Raw genomic sequence first — 19,798 nt, 5'->3', positions numbered from 1 at the left:
TGTGCCACCATGCCTGACTAACTTTTGTGTTTTTAGTAGAGACAAGTTCTGTCATGTTGGCCAGGCTGGTCTCGAACTCCTGACCTCAGGTGATCCACCCGTCGTGGCCTCCCAAAGTGTTAGGATTATAGGCATGAGACACTGTGCCCAGCTCTGAGTTTTTAAAAGGGGGCCTCTGATCAGGTCACCAGGCATTCAGTGTTGACCAAATCACCACACCAAGTACTGTAGCTTTGATGTACGGTAATGAGTTCACCGTCTGATAGGGGAGACCAACAAGGAACTGCGGAATCATCTGGAAGCACGGAAAGCAGCCCAGACCAGGGATGTCCAAGTGAGAGGTAAAAGAAGACATCCAACCCAGCGCAGAGTCAGGGAAAGAGGGCGGGGGCCTACTAAGAGCAACGTGAATGGCGTTCCAGGCAGAGGAAACAGAAAATGCAATGCTGGGAAGGGTGAGGAGTACGGAGGATGTAGAAGCGGAGATAGTGAGACAGAATGCTAAGGCTGGAGACTATGGAAGTACGTGGCAGATTCCTAGAATACTCTTGGGGCTAAATCCCATCTCTGCTGGGGAAATGCTGTGTGTCCACGGGAAGCCTCTGAACATCTCGGCATAAGTGGGTTAGGACGTTGCTTTCACTAGAGCAGGTGTACAGTCCTTAGATGGCCCCAGAGATGACACTGGCAAAGGGCCCCCTTGAAGGAAAAGCGTTTCTTAGTCATTAGTGGGACTTAGTGGGAAATCGCTCTCCCACTGCTGGGGCAAGAGCCATGGGGGAGCAAGCACGAGAGACAAAATCACATTTCCGGAGCCCCTGGTATGTGCCAGGCACCGTGCTGGGCCCTGCATGTAGAGTCGCCTATTTCCTCCATGTGGAGATGCTATGAGGGGATTATTTTTGCTACCCCCATTTTGCAGATGAGAAAACTGAGGCACGGAGCAGTCCTCTGGCTGCCTCATGTAGCTGGCAAGAGCAGAGTCAGTCTGTTCGGCAAGAACCCTGCTTTGCCCCTGCACCAAGCTACCTGTCTGGGGTTTTCCCCTCAAAGGGATGAAGGTAGGGGTGGGGAAGCTTCAGCAGGTGCAGCAGGCAATCCTGGGGAGGCAGTGCCTGCCACTGGCCCCACATGGCCATGTCACCTCCATCACAGTGAGATCACCTCTCCAGGGGCCATGCTTAGCTCTGGGGAAGTCATTAAATGCCACAGCAAACTAGACAGAATATAATTGCAAGGCAAGGAGATGTTGAAAGAAGTTCTGCCTGGGAGCATGAGCACACAAACACACACAGAGACATACTAAGGTGCACAAATAAACGAAGACACACACTGACACACACACACACACAGATCTCCACGTGTGGATGCAGACACACATTCAGAGACATACTCAGAAAAACACAGACAAAAAGACACACACACAGAAACACACTAAGATACACACACAAGGACACAGACACAAAAATGAAAAGACCCACAAACACACTGCTCCATACCCTCATGGTGATGAGAGTCCACGAAGGAGGCAAGTGTTCATCAGTGACCCACAGAGCTATGTCTGACACCTGCTATGGTAAGTGCTGTAAAGATGGGGTGCACAGCCTTATGGGGCCATAGGAGCTGGAGCAGGCAGCTGCCCCAAGGAAATGATATTGAGTAAGTTCCAAGGATCAAGGAGGAGTTGATGGGAAGAAGTATGGGAAGAGTGTCATAGGCAGAGAGAGCAGGTCACCCAGGGGGGCTATGGTGCAGGAAGGAAGGAAAAAAGGAAACAAGGAACATGGGGAGCACAGGGAATGTGGCTCAGGATCAAGAACAGAGGGCACATGTACAGTTATAATGTGCCGATTAAAAAAAAACAAAGGGCATGCTGAATTACACTAATATAGATCTGAATTTGATTATTATAAGTTACTATATATGGTAAACCCTAGTGCAACCACTAAGAAAATTCTCAAATAATATAGTTAAAGAAAACCTCACTAATTAAATTAAAATTACATTAGAGAATATTCACTCAATGCAAAAGAAAGTAGTAAAAGAGAAACAGAGGAACAAAAAGATATGGAAAACAAAAAGGAAAATGGCAGACAAATTCTACTATAGCAATAATAGCATTAAATACGAATGGATTAAACAATCCAATCAAAGAGCAGAGTTTTTCAGACTGGATAAAAAACATGATCCAACTACATGTTGTCTATAGGAGGCACGCTTTAGATTCAAGGACATGAACAGATAGAAAGTTAAAGGATGCAAAAACATATAATGCAAACAGCCACCATAAGAAACTGGTATTAACTATACGAGTATCAGACAAAATAGACTCTAAAGCAAAAAAAAAAAAAAAAAAAAAAATTACTAGGGAAAGGACATTTGCTACATAAAAGGGCCAATCTGTCAGCAAGAGATAACAATTATAAATGTATATATGTACCTAATAACAGAACACTAAAATATATGAAGCAAAAACTGACAGAAATGGAGAAATAGACAATTTAACAATAGTTGGAGACTTCAACACGCCACTTTCAACAGTGCACAGAACAACTAGACAGAAGATCAACAAGAAAACAGAAGACTTGAACGACACTATAAACCAAGAACAGAGGCAGTGACCAGTCCATGCTGAGCATGGAAGGTTAGTTACATCGAGGCTTTCACCTCAAAAGCAATGGAGGTCCACTGGAAATGGTACTTTTTAAAACAAAATGCATTTTTAATTGATACATAACATTTGTATATATATTTATGGGGTACACGTAATATTTTGTTACATGCATAGAATGTGGAATGATTGAGTCAGGGTATTTAGGATTTCCATCACCCAGGTACTGGAAACATTCCAAGTCCTCTCTTCTAGCTATTTTGAAATACACAATACACTGCTGTTAACTATAGTCACCCTGCTCTGCTATCGAACATTAGAATGTATTCCTTCTATCTAATTGTATGTTTGTACCCATTAACCAACCTCTCTTCATCGTCCCCTGGAAACTCTTCTTCTTAAACTTCTATTAAAAACTTAACCAATTTTTAATAACCTCACTTGCTGCTGTGGTCAAGAGAGTGGAGAAGCCAGAGTCAGCAAAGGAAGAAATTAGGAGACCAAAGTCCAAGGGAGAGGGAATGGGGGCATGGGTCCAAGTGACAATGGTGGAGATGAAGGTAGGAGATGGGAAGCAGGAGGTATCTAGGAGGTAAATCTCCAGGATTTAGTGATGAACTGGACATGGGAGGCATACAGGAGAGGGAGGTAATCAGGGTGGCTCCCACGTTTCTGTTCTGTACACCCGGATGGAGCCATCCCTAAGATGAAGACCCTACAATGGAGAGAAAAATTAGGTTTTGAACGTCTTGACCTGGAGACATCTTTGAGACAGACATTCAAGAAAAGTCAATAAAGTGGCTTAAAAGGAAAGAAAGAAATGTCAAGAAGGCTGTTGTACAGAGAAGTTTGGCACCCAGAGGCAGAGACTGGAGAGCTGGGAGGCAGTGATGTTGTGGATACAGATGAGATCACACAGGGTCAGGACACAGAGTGAGAAGAGATGGACCTTGAAAGGACCGACATAATTAGAGGTCAGTCAGAGGAGGATGGGTCTGAAAAGAAACAGGGAAGTGGCGGCAAAAGGTAGGAGGAAAATGAAGAGAATGTAGTATCAGGAGGGCCAAGAGGGGGCTCTGTGGGGGAAGCGGTGGGGTGGGTGGGAGATACACACATGGGATCGAGTGTGAGCCAGATGCTCTATAAATGTGGCTGAGCAGGAGACGAGGATGTAGGTGAAGGGTCTCTCTGCCCTGCCTTCCTTCATATACCCTTGTGCCTCAGTTTCCTCCTCTGCAGACTGGGAGGTGGTCCAACAGCATAGGCGGGTGCAACCATTTCTGACAGGCTCCAAGCACCATGCAGAGGTTAGGGACTGCTAATCTGCATTGAACAGTAAGACCAGGGAGCCCCTGTCCTAGTGGCAGACCTGGTGACCTGCCTTGTCCACCTCCTTGGTCACAGACCATCCTCCTTGCCCAAAAAAAGTCTCTCAAAGACCTTGCTGGGCTCCAATCTGCTACAGGATAGAGCTTGGTCCCTCCTGGGCCCATCCAGGGTTTGGTGACCATGGTTCCTGTGGTGTCTCCTTGAAGGCAGGTTGCCCTCTGAGACCACCCACCCTCTGCCTAGGCTAGAGAATATCACTGAATCCAGATGGGGAAGGAGGGGAGAACTACACGTCCCAAGCCTAGAATCCTCTCCAGCAGCCCTCACCAACCTCACAGGCCTGCAGGGCCAGTGTTTGTCTCCCCTCTTAGTCCCACAGCTCTGTGTACAGCCTCTGATTACTGTGCTGATGATGTCATTTTGGGGTTATTTCACTAGAGTTGACTCCTCCACCAATCGAAAGCATTCTTAAGAACAGGGACTGCTTTCTCTTCATCTTTACATTCCTAGTGTTGGCTGAGTAGATGCTGGATGGATGCATGCATGGAAGAAGGGATTTTTGTTGGATGTACAAATATGTGGATGGGTGGATGAGAAGGTTGCTGGGTGGCTAAGTGGATGAATGGATAGATGAATGGGTGGGTGAAGGGGTGGAGGAATTCATGGATGGATGGATGGATGGATGAATTCATGGATGGATGAATTCATAGATGGATGGATGGAAAGATTCATGGATGGATGGACAGATTCATGGATGGATGGATGAGTGAACAGATGGATGGATAGTTAAGATCAGTAAGAAATGGGGAAGCACAGCTGGATAAAGTGTTAGGTGGATATTACAGTGGATGAGAGAGCAGATTTACGAAACAGCAGATAAGACAATGTTGGGTGGGTGGTGGATGAGTGGGTGATGGATGATAAAGAGGTGATCCCCCAACCCCTGCTAGATTTCCAGTCCACAGGTGCTCACAGATTAGACAAAACTAAAGGGTGAAAAAAGTTCTCTTTATTCCATACTCCAGCCCATATCTCCTGCAGTCCCCCAGGTAGACACCCAACCTCTCTTAACACCTAACAGCATCCCCATATATGAAGGTCAGCACATGACCCCCTGGGACAGAACACCTGCATGTGGCCCGGGCTCTACAGCCAAGCTGTCTTAGCCACCTCATCTTTTTATGGCCTTTCCTAACAAGTGGCACCTAGAAACACATTGGTAGTAAAGCCCACAGAGACCACTGGGCAAAGGGCCCTTCTCAGAACATAACCCAAGCCCCTCATGACCCTCTTTGCACCTGCTCTATGTCCAGGAGAGGAGAAAGTGCCCCTTGCCCACTGCATGCCTGCCACTAAAAGCCTACAAGTCCACACCAGCTGGTCACTCACACAGAAAACCAGCCACGCCCTTACCAAGGAAGCACAGCTGTCACCTTGCTGGGGGTACCAGGCATGTCCCCATGGTAGCCTCTCCACCCCCACAATGCTCTAGAGTGCTAGTCCTCAAAACATTTGTGTGCCCAAAGGCTTCCCACCACGAAGACCCCTCTCTGGGCAGAGATTACAACATCCAGTTCGTCACAGACGCTCTCCTTTGCCTATTTTCCAAACGTCCCCTCCCTCCCTTCAGTGTTTCCTATCAGGCTGAACCCAGTGGGAGCCAAACATAAATTGGATCTCATTTCTCCCGTTTTAGACCCTCAATATCTTCCCACTTTCACGAGAATAGAATCCAAAGGAATCCAGCCACTACCGTGGTCTAAAAGGGCCTGTGTGAGCAGTAACCACTTCCCCCTGTGACTGCTCTCCCTCCTCTCTTGTCCCCTCTCTAGCCTCACTGGCCTCCTTTTGGTTCCAGGACGTTCCAAGCTGAGTCCCACCTCAGGGCCTTTGCACAGGCTCCTCCTGGAGCTGTGAGCTCCCCCTCCTGAACTGTGCCTGCACAGCTCCTCTTCATGGATCAGGTCTCAGCCTCCAGTGTGGGCCTCTATCATCACCCTGAATAAACAGGCGGCCCCTCCATGTGATTTCAGCACTCTTTCCTCCATTCTTTCTATTTCTGTCATTACACATTTATTTGTTTAGCTTGCCGTGCCACACCCAGCACCGGGCATTGTGCGGGGCCGATAGCGCGTGCTCAAGAAATACCTGCTATCTGATGGATTCATGTCAGATTCAGAGCAAAGACTCTGGCCGGACTGTCTGGGTCCGAGTCTTGTGTGACCTTGGGCTAGGGAATGAACCTCCCTGGGCCTCAGTAGCCTCAGCTGCAAAACAGGATGACACCAGAGCCTGCCCCGAGGGATGCTGGGAGGACTCAGTGAAAGAACGAAGGCCAGGGACCATTCTCCAGCCCCAGCCCCAGCCCCAAGTCCTTGCTTCCTGGAGCCAGAGCAATGAGTGTAAGGTCTGCCATGGAAAGAAAGAGCTTATAAGGTAAAAACGCGAACTGTAGTTCAGCCACAGAAAGGAGGGCTGGACTTGGCTTTTAAAAAAAATCTAAAAAACTTTTTCAATAAAGGCTACAAGTCTATCTCCTTCCTTCTTTATCAACGACACGATTTATTGACCGGGGAGGCCATATTGACTAAATAAATCTTGATAATGACCACGGCAGCAATCAATACCTGCTTATTATCAGCCCCGGCCGAGAATTCCATCTTGCGTAACGCAGGCCAGACGACAGGGCGCGCCACACGGCTCCAGGACCCAGCGGGGCCGGGGATGGATGGGTGGCGCTCATTCTCCAGGCTAGGAGACACGCTCCCAGCTGGGAGCGGGGAGCTTTCTCTCACTTTCCTCCGCCCCATGCTTCTCAGGCTTTGGGGCCCAAATCCATTTCCATGAGTTGAGGGTGGCAAGGTATCTTCAAAGGTTTTTAAAAAGAATAGAAAGGGGCCGGGCGCGGCGGCTCACACCTGCAATCCCAGCACTTTGGGAGGCCGAGGCAGGCAGATCACATGAGGTCAGGAATTCAAGACCAGCCTGACCAACATGGTGAAACCCCGTCTCTACTGAAAATACAAAAATTAGCCAGGCGTGGTGGTGCACGCTTGTAATCCCAGCTACTTGGGAGGCTGAAGCAGGAGAATCGCTTGAACCTGGGAGGCGGAGGTTGCAGTGAGCCGAGATTGAGCCACTGCACTCCAGCCTGGGCAACACACCAGACTCTGCCTCAAAAAAAAAAAAAAAAAAAAAAAAAGCATAAAGAGAAAAATACTGACATAGTGACTGTAGATGGGGGAGCCTCAGCAGTGGCATGAGACAGACATCAGTCCTGGGAGGGGCACCTCTGGCCATTAGCGAGGGGAGAGCAGGAATATGGGTGGCCAACAGCTCTGGGTCTTGGGTTCAAGTCCAGGCTGGGCTGCTTCCTGGCAATGTAGCCAGGGACTAAGCCTTCTGTGCCTCACTCTGCTCATCTGTAAAATGGGAATGGTCATAGCTTTCCTTTCATAAAGTTGCTGTGGGAATTAAAAATAAGACAATATAAAGGGCTGTGAACACTGTCTGACATTGCAGTAAGAGTGCAAGCGCCATTTGTTAAAGAAATCCCAGGCCTGCACATACTTCTCCACAAGCTGTCTTCTGACCCACAAAGCCAGGCCCAGCCTTGCTAAGCCCTGCCAAGCGGCATGCAGGGAGGCCTGACCTCCTGTCCCAAGCTTCTCTGCAAAGAGCCAGTGCACCTGGCTGCTGGCTGCTGGCTCCGGGTGGGCCGCGCTGGGAGAAAGACCCAGGTTAGATTCCTGTCCTCACAGGGTGTGGTGGGGGTTCCTGTGCCTGGTTGGAGTTCAGGTGAGCTTCTCTCATCTGATACCTGAGCAGCTAATACTACAAATCAATCTCTAGGCTCCTCCCAGATTTGGGCACCTCTGAGCTGACCAGTGAGGCCTCGGAGGTGAATGACAAACAACAATGATGGCAATAATAATAAAGGTAAAACTAGTTGCTCTTGTTTATTGGGGAATGATGGTGTCCCAAGTGTGTGTTATGGGCTCTCCATCAAATCAAATCTTCTCAATGTCGCTGTGAGGTAGGGGCTGTGTTTCAGTACCATTTTACAGATAAGGAAGCTGAGGCTTACAAAACTAGGGAGTTGCCAAAAGCCCCCCAGTGAGGAAGTGGCAAGATCGGGGTCTGAAGCAAGATCTGACTGCTCCGAGCCCAGCTCCCATCATTGCAGGTGCAGCTCCCAAGGCAACTGAAATTCAACAGGAAATGCCCTCCCATTTTAAGAAAGATAATAATAACAACTGCTAATAAAGATAATAAATAGCAATGAATAATAATCACCATTAGGAAAGGCTCACAACATGCCCAGCCCTAGGCCAAGTGTCTACATGGAGCTGTCACTTTCTACTTCTCACGATCCTTGAAGAAAAGTACTCCTACCTCCCAATGATTATGAAGTAGAAGCTTTATGAGGGCAGGACTTGGTCTGTTTTGTTCTGTGCTACGCTCCCAACATCTCAGGCAGCTTGGGACACACAGCTGGGGCTGAATAATGCTCATCAAATGAATAAATGACCTGTCTCAACAAACCAGGGATGCTCCATTCTAGACAGAAAAACTGGGGCCCAGCCACAGAAGGAAAGATGGGTCTCCTGCCTGATTATAAACAAGGGATCCCTGGGCATGGTGGGAAAGAAAGCCTCTCAACCCTGGGATCACTGCCCAGAGACCCAGGCCACATTCTCATGCCTGCTGGGCTGATCCAGTGGGCCTGGGAATCAGGAGAAGAATGTCACCTGGGTCCGAGGACGTTAACTGGCTGTCCTGTGTCCCAGACGACAGCCATCTCACAGGTTATAGGGATGCTTTCAGCTCTCTGTGGCTGAGGGCATCAAATCATCGCTTATGACCTGCAACCTGCCAGCAATTAAAAAATAGATATATTAATTAGATGGGAGCTGCCTCCCAGGTTGGAAGTGGGGTCACCCTAAGGCGAGACTGATGGAGCTAAAGGTAAACCCTCATTTGCCACAGGCCTGAGGCTGGTGCCCAATTCCCAGCAACTTTCAAGAGCCAGTGAGGGGTGAAGCAGCCAGGGGTCCCCCAAGACTACCCCTCAAGGTGAAGTCAAGGGGCTACTGCCCCCAACCTCATCCCTCCTGTGGATTCAGCCACCCCATCATTCAAACATTTATTGAGCACTTACTATGTCCCTGCCCTCCCCAGAGAGGGAAGCAGAGAGTAAACGAACAAATAAATACACAAATAAATATTAATCACATCAGGTGAGGGAAAGTGAGGAGAGGGGAGCTGATTTGGTAAGAGAAGTCAAGGAGGACCTCTCTGAGGAGGTGGTATTCAAGTAGAGGACCGAACTAACTGAAGGGAGGTGTCTGGAAATTGTCTCAGAGAGAAGGAATAGTAAATGTCAAGACCCTGAGGCTGGGACATGCTTGGCTTGTTTGAGGCACAGCAAGGAGGCCACAGGTGCTCGAATAAAGAGGGGGAGAGTGGCAGGGATGGGAGGGGGATAGGATGGGGGGATCCTAAAGCCTGAGGGCAAGTAAGGACAAGTAACCAGGAAAGAGACAGTGCTGGGAGTGACAGCTCCCCGGCCTCCCCCAAGACATGACAGCCACCTCAATGGAGAGTCTCCTACACCCTGAGAGCCTCATGCAGATGTCCCAATCCCATTTCTTCTTTCCTGTGGGACAAGAAACAGACTTGAAGGCACGGTTATATGGCAAAGAGATTTGTAAGGGTCAACGGCTGCACCTGCTGGAGGGAGCCAGTATGAAGGAGAGAGAGGACGGAAGGACGGGAGGAAGGTTGTTTGGTTGATGGAAGCTCCTAGACTGCCATGGAGTTAGCAGAGGGGTCCCGTGTGTCCCAGGTACGAGTCTGTGCCAGAATTTCTGCTGCACTCTGCCCCTGGCTGGGCCAGCTATGGGATGGATTTCCAGGGCAGCATGGGGGCCAATCACACTCCCTGAAGTTGAAGATGGGCACGATGCATTCTCACGGAATGCCCTTTCTCCTACTACCATTTCTATCTCGCGAGTATGCACAGGGCAACTAGGATTCAAATCCCAGCTTTTCTCCTTTCTTCCTAGATATGTGTCTTTGGGCAAGTTATTTCCCCTTTCAGAGGCATGGTCTTCTCATCTGGAAGATGGGTGTAGCAATGGTACCTCCTGGAGTGCTGGGATTACAGGCGTGAGCCACCGCACCTGGCTAATTTTTGTATTTTTAGTAGGGACAGGGTTTCACCATGTTGGCCAGGCTGGTCTCAAACGCCTGACCTCAAATGATCTGCCTGCCTCACTCTCCCAAATTGCTGGGATTACAGGCATGAGCCACCGCACCCGGCCATGCAGTGTCATGTTATATCCTCCATCCCTACTCCTCATTGGCAGGTGGCAAAAGTGAGGATGGGGCAGGCCCAATAGCCTGCTCAGAATCTTCCCTTGGCCATACTGCTTCCTTCAGTTCCTTGGAGGCACAATTCTTCCACCCTCCTCAGGGTCTCCGCAAATGCTGTTCCCTCTTCTGAGATGCTTTTCCCTAACCTTGTCCTTGAGATCTCAACGGAAGGATCATTTCTTCCAGGAAGCATCCCCTGAGGTCCAGACCCAGGCAATTCCTTTGCCATATGCTATCTTGGAATCTATTCCCCTTGCCCATCCGTGAAATGACACATGCATCCACTCATCCCGTGGCCTGTGGGCTCTGAGAGAGCTGGCACCTTGCCTTCCTTGCTTGCTACATCATCTTTAATATGTAATTATTAGTTATTGTATTTATGTTTTTATATATAATCATTAATTACACCATAAGTGGTGAATGTACAGTTCTGGAGTGAAGGATAATTGCAATTATTATTCATTTTAACATTATATCATGTTTCAATGTGCTGGGCATGGATCTCAGCGCTTCCTATGCATTAACTCACTTAATCCTCAAAACAGGCTGGGCACAGTGGCTCACACCTGTAATCTGAGCACTTTGAGAGGTTGAGGTGGGAGAATCACTTGAGCTCAGGAGTTCAAGACTAGCCTGGGTAGCATGGTGAGACTTCCATTACATTTAAAAAAAAAAAGCCAGGCGTGGTGGTGGTGCACCTATAATCCCAGCTACTTGGGAGGCTGAGATGGGAAGATCACCTAAGCCTAGGAGGTTGAGGCTGCAGTGAGCTCTGATGGCACCACTGCACTCCAGCCTGGGTGACAGAGTGAGACCCTGTCTCAAAGAAATAATAATAAACGTCATCACAACAATTCTTAAGGAGGTGACTACTACTATTATCCTCATTTTATATATGAGAAAAGTGAGGCTCAGAAAGGTTAAGTGACTCACCCAAGGTCACACAGCTGGTAAGTGGCAGAGCTGGGATTTGAACCCTGGCCTCCTGGCTCCAGAGTCCAGGTAGTCTTTGGGGGTGGAGGGTGTAGGGCTTGATTCTGCACACCACTTGATTCTGCACACCACATCCCCTGGGACACCCGCACCCACAGACACTCGTAGCGGATGACAGACACTCGCAGGTGTCTGTAGCAGCAAGGTCTAGGAGTGATGGCCCCACTCAGGGAAATCTGCCCTGGGCTGGCAGCCCCTGTGACCCCTGTGGTCTCCGGATCCGCAGCACCCACAGTCCACACCGGCGGCTGGGCAAGTCAATCGACCATAATGGTTCCTGGGGAGCCATTTACCCCGTCCAGCTTGAGCGACGGGCGGCTCACAGAGTCTTAAGCACCGCTGGGCCCCCTGGCGTCTCTGGGCAAACGACCAGCTCAGGCCAAAGAGGCCAAAGGATTGATTGATTTCTTTCTTTCTTTCTTTCTTTTCAATGACAAATGCATATCCTGCAACTACTGTTTCACTGGGCCGAACTGAAGACTGGCAGAGGCTGGGGTGTGCTCGGGAGGGGTTTCAGGGGACAGCCACAGGCCCATTTTTGGGGATGTGGGCTCCTGGGAAGAAGCAGAGACAGCAGGCTCTGAACCCTACTAACCAGGTACCTTCATGGGTTAGTCAGGAGCCTTTCATTTGCTCTGGAAATGCAGCCTCTTCTGGAACTAGGCACTGGGAAGGTGCAACCTGTGGCCTTGAGCTACAGAGAAGACCTTCCCCAGGACCCCGACAGCTAGCCTGACCCACTGAGGACCCCTGGCACAGGGCCCTGGCACTGACTGTTCCCTCTCCCTGGAATGTGCCTCCCAGGTCTCCACTCCCCTTCTCCATCGGACCTGCCCAGTGTGGCCAGAGCTCCTGATTTTCAGGGGACACTAGTCACCTAGATTTCTTAGGTAAATCTCCTGCGTTCTAAATGCTGACAACTTACACAAAAGAGTTTTTAAATATCACACTAATCTAGACAGACACATCCATGGGCCCGACATAGCTCCCAATCTGCAATTTCTGTAGTCAGAGCTCCCAAAATATAAGATACTACATATAATATTAGTACAATACTAATATAGTAAACCTCCAATGGAGTAAGAGAGAAGAGAAAACTTGCCCAGAAATCTTTAAAACTGCCTGCAAGGCCAGCAAGTTCCAGCCACTGCTGTTTATTTGGTTTTCTCCTCTCATACTCTAAAAATACCAATGACAACACGAAGTCACTCAGACTCACAGGGCAGCAACTGTGTGCCCACACTGTGCTAAACCCTTTCATGTTCAAAGTGGTTTAATCTTCCTGAACAACCTAGAAGGTGGAGACTATTATTAGTCCCATTTAAAGACAAAGAAAGTAAGGCTTGGAGAGGTTAAGTGACTCATCCAAGGTCACACAGCTGGTAGGTAATGGAGTCAGGATTTGAAGCCAGGCAGGGGCCTCTTACCACCCTGACTTTTCATGCTTCTCTCTGGAGGGCAAGGGTCTAGAACAAGTTTTGGGAACTGAGTTTGATCCACTTTAATACTCTTAACTAGAAAGTTAAAACTTCAGCCATGCCACAGCCTATATATGACAGCCATGACATAGAACAATAGACGCAGGGCAGGCAAACTACAGCTGTCAGGCCAAATCCGGCCCCCTGCCTGTTTGTATAAATAAAGTTTTATTGGAACACAGCCACGTCCATTCATTCTTATTGTCTACGGCTGTTTCATGCTAATGGCAGAGTGGAGGCTTATGGCCCATGAAGCCCAGTATATTATTATCCAACTCTACAGAAGAAGGTTGGCCCCATCTGATGGTAAACCTAGCATGTGTAGAAAGAGATCATACCCTGAGAGGGTTCTATGGTCAAAACCCTCTGGGGTGTCCTTAGCAATATGGGAGCACATCTGCATATTACAGTGGGGAACCAGTGGTGGAAGCTTCTTTAGTTTTCTTTAGGCTGAGTGGTCATGACATCTGGGCTCAGAATGAAAGAGATGAAGGAGACAACCACAGGAAGATGGGAGGAAAAGGGTCTCAGGCAGAAGAAAGCATACATGCAAAGGCCCTGAGGTGGGAATGTGCTCGATGTGTTTGTGAGACAAAGAGAAGGCCGCTGTGGGACAGTGGTTGGAGAGGGAGTCAGAGAGATAGAGAGAATGGGGCGGATCCTGGGGAATCTGTCAGGGGAAAAGAATTTGAATTTAATCTAAACATAAATAGGAGTATATTTTTTTCTTTTTCTTTTTTAAACAGGCTCTTGCTCAGTTGCTCAGACTGGAGTGCACTGGTATGATCATAGCTCAGTGCAGCCTCCACCTCTTGGGCTCAAGCAATTCTCCCACCTCAGCCTCCTGAGTATCTGGGACTGCAGGCAGGTGCCACCATGTCCAGCTAATTTTTTTTATTTTTTTGTAGAGAAGGGGTATCACTATGTTGCCCAGGCCGGTCTCAAACTCCTGGCCTCAAGCAATCCTCCCGCCTCAGCCTCCCAAAGTGCTGGGATTATAGGCATAAGCCACCTCGCCTGGGCCATAATAGGAATATAAAGTCTACATCCTCCAAAACACTACAAGTCATTTTGGTGAAGGGCTCATTGAGGCTTAGAAACCAAGTAACTCCATCCTAGATATAATTTTTTGTTTCAAAAATACTGCTTAAAAGATCAATAGCCCCACCAACATGACCACGATGGAGAAGGAGGGGAGGGGCCCAAGGTCATCACACTTGTAATCCCAGCACTTCGAGAGGCCGAGGCTGGCGGATCATTTGAGGTCAGGAGTTCAAGACCAGCCTGGTCAACACTGCAAAACCCTGTCTCTACTAAAAACACAAAAATCAGCCAGGCATGGTGGCGTGCGCCCATAGTTCCAACTACTTGGGAATCACGTGAACCCGGGAGGCGGAGGTTGCAGTTAGCCAAGATTGGGCCATTGCACTCTAGCCTGGGTGGCAGAGCCAGACTCCGTCCTGAAAAAACAAAAAAGAAGAAGACAACGCATTTAAGTGACCCACAAAGGTGACAGCATCCTTCACCTTTACAATAACTCGTACAGCAAAGGTGGGCACAGCCAGCTGACTTCATGGGCTAAGAAGCAGGAGACTTGTGATGTGGGATGATTCACCCAGGAGCGCTAGAGGCCACAGAATACAGGTCTTGGGGTCCTTCCCCCCTGCCAACCTCTACCATCCCTGACACCCTCCAATATATGACAACATCATAAATAACGAGCACGTCCAGAGGAAAAATATCAAACAGAAGATGGGACCCTGAGTCGCAAGGCCAGGAACAAAGGCAGGTCACCACCTGAGTCCCCTTCCAATGCTTCACCTCTGCCAGGCCCAGCCTTTGAATTAGATAGCCAGGAAGCCGCCGGAAATTCAGCCCTTTCAGAAGTAGCACAGAAAACCACAGTTTCTGGGCAGCCCTGTCTACCATCACCCAGGACCATATATTTAGCACCAGCCAAGGTGCTCACGTTTGAAATCCCATCTGCCGGAAGAAAGGTTACCACGACAGAATGTCAAGTTCGAAGATAGAATCCTCTTTTTAACAGGAGAGTTTAAAAAAAAAAGAAGAAGAAGAAAAGAAAAAGAAAGAAAAACCACCACCAGCATCAGAAAAGCTGTTCCCTCTGGTCAAAATAGCACCGTGCTCATCTGAAATAACCCACCGAGACACTTATTTGCTTCTTTTAGCTGGTCCGTGGTTTCTCCATTCTCTACAGTGAATTCAAGTATTAATAAAAGAAATTTCAAGACCCCCAACAGCAAAACCAGTGAGGGATGAGAGGTTGCTTATTTTTTCTTCTTGCATTCAAAGAGAGAGCCTGTCTTTGAGAAGCAATCTCTGTCAAGTTGAGAAACTACAATTTTGGGATACCCAGAAAAGGCTGCTGGGTTCTTTAAATAAATTCTCAACACCTGTTTCTAGCTCTTTCTGCAGAAAAGGGCCACAGGGTGTGGGTTCTACGGACTTGGAGAGGCAGAGGGAATGGGGTCACCCACTGGCTGGAGTTATAAGGGAGTCCAAGGGTTTGTCTTATTCTCAGAGCGGTCCTCACCTAATGCCAACCCCTCTCAGAGGGCTGAGCCACGCCAAGCTCTGCGGGCTCACACTCCCCACCTCGGCTGCAATTGGACCTCGGCAGTAATTCTATTATGGCAAAGTTTCCAAAGTTAGGATTCCGCCAACAGGGCTGATAGCTTATTTACTGCTGTCATCTATAGAAAGAGGAATTTTGACACATTGTTAAATGATAGCACATTTAGATAAGTCAAGCTGTCAGAGGCTCTAATGGATGTCTAAACTCTCTGTGGCTGATATGTAAAATTTATGCACTTCAGAATATCATAAGGTTATAATATTTTAATCACATCCCTGCTCTTTTCTAAACTTTGAGCAGGGGAAAATATTCCATCAAGCACCATCTTGCTCTCCTGCGCCAGGAGATTGAGTGTTCCCGGAAGTTTCTCCGAACTCCTTGGAAAAGTCCGGCCTCTCTTTGCTTATACTGTTGATCTGCCTCCCAACTGCTGACATCCGAAGCAGAATTTGCCCCTTCCTCCCAAATTAGTACTATGTAATCCTATCGGCCAAGCTCCTTCCTCCCCAGAAAACAGATGAGCATTTGGTCTGGGAACCCTCATTTGGACTGGGTGCCCCCCAGCTCATTGTTAGCTAATTAACCCTCTTTGGAGTCAGGGAAGACAGCATGGGAGACTGGACCCAGAGCACGGTAAAAAAAGTAGAAAGTTAAGCAGAAAAAGAAAATCATAAAGGTATGAATCCGGTTACGATGATTATACACAGAAAAGCCATAAAAAAATACTGCATTAGTAATGTTCACCATAAAGCAATCTTATAACCAAATGAAATATGCCTAGCATTATCTTTGGATGGAATTTTATTTCTTCTCGTTTCCTGAGCTGCTAGCAGCAAAGGCAAAAAAGAAGCAAAGATGGGGAGAGGTAGTTTCAGGAGTGCCGGAGTAGGGTGGCATATCTCAGATCACCTTTACCATCGGCCCAAAGTCATTAAGGTTGTTGACTGACTTCCAGCCTAGGAAAACAGCCCTGCTGTGTACAGAGACGGTGCTGGAAAGAATAGTAACTGGAACGCTTCCATTTTTGAAAAATATACGTTTCCGGAGGGCTGGACGCCGGGCTGGTACAAGGTCACCTTTCTTGCCAGGATCAGTACGGCGTCAGCGACGTGGTATGGCCTGGGGACACGGGGCGGCCTATGCTGCCTAGGCCACTTTAATGCTCAGCAACCACACTGCGAGAAACCATTCAACCTGAATAGCCAGGAGTGAAAGCCACCCACCTCCTCACCATCACAGGCAGCTCAGCCTCAGGATGCGGGACCAGGGCTCTCTGGCTGCCCAGGCCTGGGCACGGGGACCTGCCTCTCCTACCTGGATCTCAGAACAAGCCGGCAGAAGTTCTCCTTTCTGTCTATCTCCCCTATAAGAGGAAAACAGGGGAGGGGGAAAAATGAAAATAAAAATGTGTGGTAGGAGTCACTGGCATTATGTACAAGAGAGGATCCCAGGCCAAAGTGCTTAGGCTCCTAATCCACTTCCAACAAAAATGCCATCAGTGAGGATATGGGGTGGGGGGCTGCGGCCTGTTGGCCAGGGGACCAACTGAAGATTTCAGGCTGGGGGTGGGGAACACGACAGATGGAGGGCCAAAATGTTTGCACGCGGCCACGGCTGCCACGTTTATTTCTCTGCTTTCTAGAAGTGTGCTGCCTTGCAAACTCCCACAGGGATACCCCCTCCACTTAATATCGATGTAAATGAGTTTACCCCCCTTCCCTGAGAGCCTTCTCCGGTGTGCCAGACACACCAGCCATTGTCTTAACGAACAACTCCCCCCTTCACACATTCACTCTGTAGGCTGGGAGGTCTGGGTCCTATCTCCCCATCACCTGAACAAACCCCTCCACCACCCCTTACCTTCATCCTTTCCAGTTCAAATTTGCTTTCCATCTATGCATCTTCTAAAACCCTAACAAAGGGTTCCCAGATCAATGGGCGTCCAGCTGGAATCAAGATTTGGGTGACCTCAACCGTTCTACAAAAGACCCCTTGGGTAGAAGATTGAAGAGAGTGAGGCTCCAACCTCCCCAGCTCAGACATTAGCCCCCCGGGAGCCGCACCCACCCCTCAGCACCAAGCCCCTGCCTCTCCCCGGGCTGCAGCCCGAGCTCCCCGGATTGAAAACGAGTTATCTAATGAAAATTGTGTTAACTGACATTCCAGCCGACAGGGAGCAAATACCAGCGCTGTAAATCTCGCCGCGGAAATTTTCTCCAGCCCAGAATAACAATAGGACCCTGCAAAGGGCTTTCGCCAGCCCTTCTGGTTCCTCTCCTCTTGTGTGCCACGTTCTTGTCATTCCTTATGTTACAGAACATCAATCATAAATAAAGACGCTGTCCCCCAGCCGTGCCCGGGTCTCATTTACAAACATTAGCAGGGAATACGATTACCATTGGCCTTCGTGCCAAGCCCAATGTGGCTGCCCAATTCTCTCTCTCTCTCTCTCTCTCTCTCTCTCTGCCTCCACAACCCCCACTCTTCCAGAAAGGCCACTTTAGCATCATTTAAGCCGGCAGGCACAGCTCGCAGTCCTGCCCGTCTCAGTTGGCCACCAAACTGTAGCCCCAACTCGAGTGCAGACCCGGAATTGCAAGGCACTCGGCAGTTATTAACTGCATGCCTCAGTGCCCCGATTTTCTCCCTAGCTCAAAGGCTTTGGGGGAGGGGGAGAGCGAAGAGTGGGGCTTTTGGAAGGACGGGGACTGGGAAGCGGGGAGAAGGGGCGGGTGCTAGAACCACTTATCAGAAGAAACTTAACGAGATTTGCCGGCGGATTAAAAAAAAAAGTGGGTCCCTTTTTATCTCCAGACTGATGATCTCGCGTCTTCCGCGAATGTCACGGTCAAGGCAGGATGCTCTAACCGCCCCGTTATCCGCACCATTTTCCCGCCCCTGATCCCCGCCGCACCCGCCGAGACTTTGCGAGACTCCAAGGCTGGGGGGCCTTGCCAGGCGCGTCCGGGGCACCCCGGGATAGAACAGAGGCCGGAGCTGCGCCTCCGCGGTGCGTTCTCTGAGATTCCGCCTCCCAACCCCGGCTCCTAGCGGGTCTGCAGAGAATACCTCCAAATCTGGGGGAGGCACACAGACTCCCACAAAGGGAGGATGGGGAGAAAGTGATGGGGTTTGGAAGAGTCGCCCTAGGGAAGGAGAGGGAAAGAGCAGAGAAGAGAGGAGAGAAACAGAAGAAAAGAAGAGACGGGAGAGAGGACAGAAGGGGAGCGGCGGGGAGAAACGCAGGAGGCAGAACAAGCGAGAAAATCTCTCATTTAAAAGTTCCCATGGGCCCGAAGGCTGGGAGTCACCTGCTCTGCGCTGCTCCCGGCTCTCCACTGCCCTGGAGGCAGGAGCGCAAACTTGCGCGCGCCCGGGCCCATCTCCACCGCCCGTCTGCATCTAGACTTGGGAAGGGGGTGGAAGGGGGGTAAAGGCAAGAAGCAAAGACGAACCCCAAGACCCCGGCCCGAGGAGAAGAGGTCTGCCGGCGCGGGCGGCCAGTCCGGTGGCGGTGGCTCTGGCGGCGGCGGCGGCGGCGGCCCCCGGGTGGTGGCGCGTCCGGGCTGCGCAGCCAGGCGGGCGGCGGCGGCTGAGGTGCCGGCGGGCGGCGGGGCGCGGAGCCGCCTCCTCGCCAACCCCGGCTCCCTCCTCCTCTCTCCTCCTCCTCTCTCCTCCTCCTCCTCCCTGCCCGCCAGCTCCCTCCCTCCCTCGCTGGAGCCCCAGCCGGGTGCGGACAGGCAAGCGGCGCGCTCCGCGGCCTCCCCGGGCGCCGCGAAGTTGGGAGGCGCGCAAAGTGCGGCTCAGGGGGAACCGCCGGGGAGTCCCGCTAGCAGCCCCCTGCGCGGGGTCGCAGCCCCTGCCTTCCCAGCGCCTCGCCCGGCCGCTCGGCCGCTCCGCCGACCGAGGGCTCGCTAGCGCTTCTCCATGGTCGCGGCAGCTAATCGATGACTGAACCGAACAAAGAGCAGCGGCGAGATCAATTCCTAATACCTATCGATGGGCAGCGGGCGGCCGAGCCCCAGCGAGCCCCGGCAGCCGCCGCCCGCCGCCCCGGGGCGCCCGCCCGCCCGCCCGGGGACCTCCCCAATGCGCCCAGGGCGCGCCCGGGGGCTCCCCACGGCCGCGCGGCCGGCGCTGCCCGCACTAACCTGGAGTCGCCGTAGATCAAATCGCTTCCAATATTGAAACATCGATCCCACATTGGCGGCCATCTTGGGGGCTATCGAGACGCGCACACACAAGAGTTTGGCTTTTCTCAATGGCTGCACTCAATATCCGGGCTGGACTCCCCCCAGCCCCGGGGCCGCCGCCGGCCGCCCGGGCCCTGAGCGCCGCGGCCCGGGGCCCCTCGGGCGCCCTCCGGCCTCCTGCCACCCGCTGCCCCTCGCCGCCGCCGCGCCGCCGCCGCCG

At 50.5% G+C, this 19,798-nt stretch overlaps 1 protein-coding gene across 1 annotated transcript in view; it reads right to left on the bottom strand.

Moving 5' to 3' along the window:
- CUX2 (cut like homeobox 2) overlaps positions 1-19,599 on the bottom strand; it is a 316,937-nt gene extending 297,338 nt beyond the window's left edge. The window contains exon 1 of the mRNA XM_026449647.1: positions 19,537-19,599. Coding sequence (XP_026305432.1) covers positions 19,537-19,599 — 63 coding nt within the window. The remainder of the gene's footprint in view (positions 1-19,536) is intronic.
- Between the last annotated feature and the right edge of the window lie 199 nt (positions 19,600-19,798).

This window comes from Piliocolobus tephrosceles, chromosome 10 (assembly GCF_002776525.5).
Source record: "Piliocolobus tephrosceles isolate RC106 chromosome 10, ASM277652v3, whole genome shotgun sequence".
NCBI classification, from domain to species: domain Eukaryota; kingdom Metazoa; phylum Chordata; class Mammalia; order Primates; family Cercopithecidae; genus Piliocolobus; species Piliocolobus tephrosceles.
The sequence above is the reverse complement of the archived record's forward strand: the minus strand, read 5'-3'. Positions and strand labels throughout refer to the sequence as shown.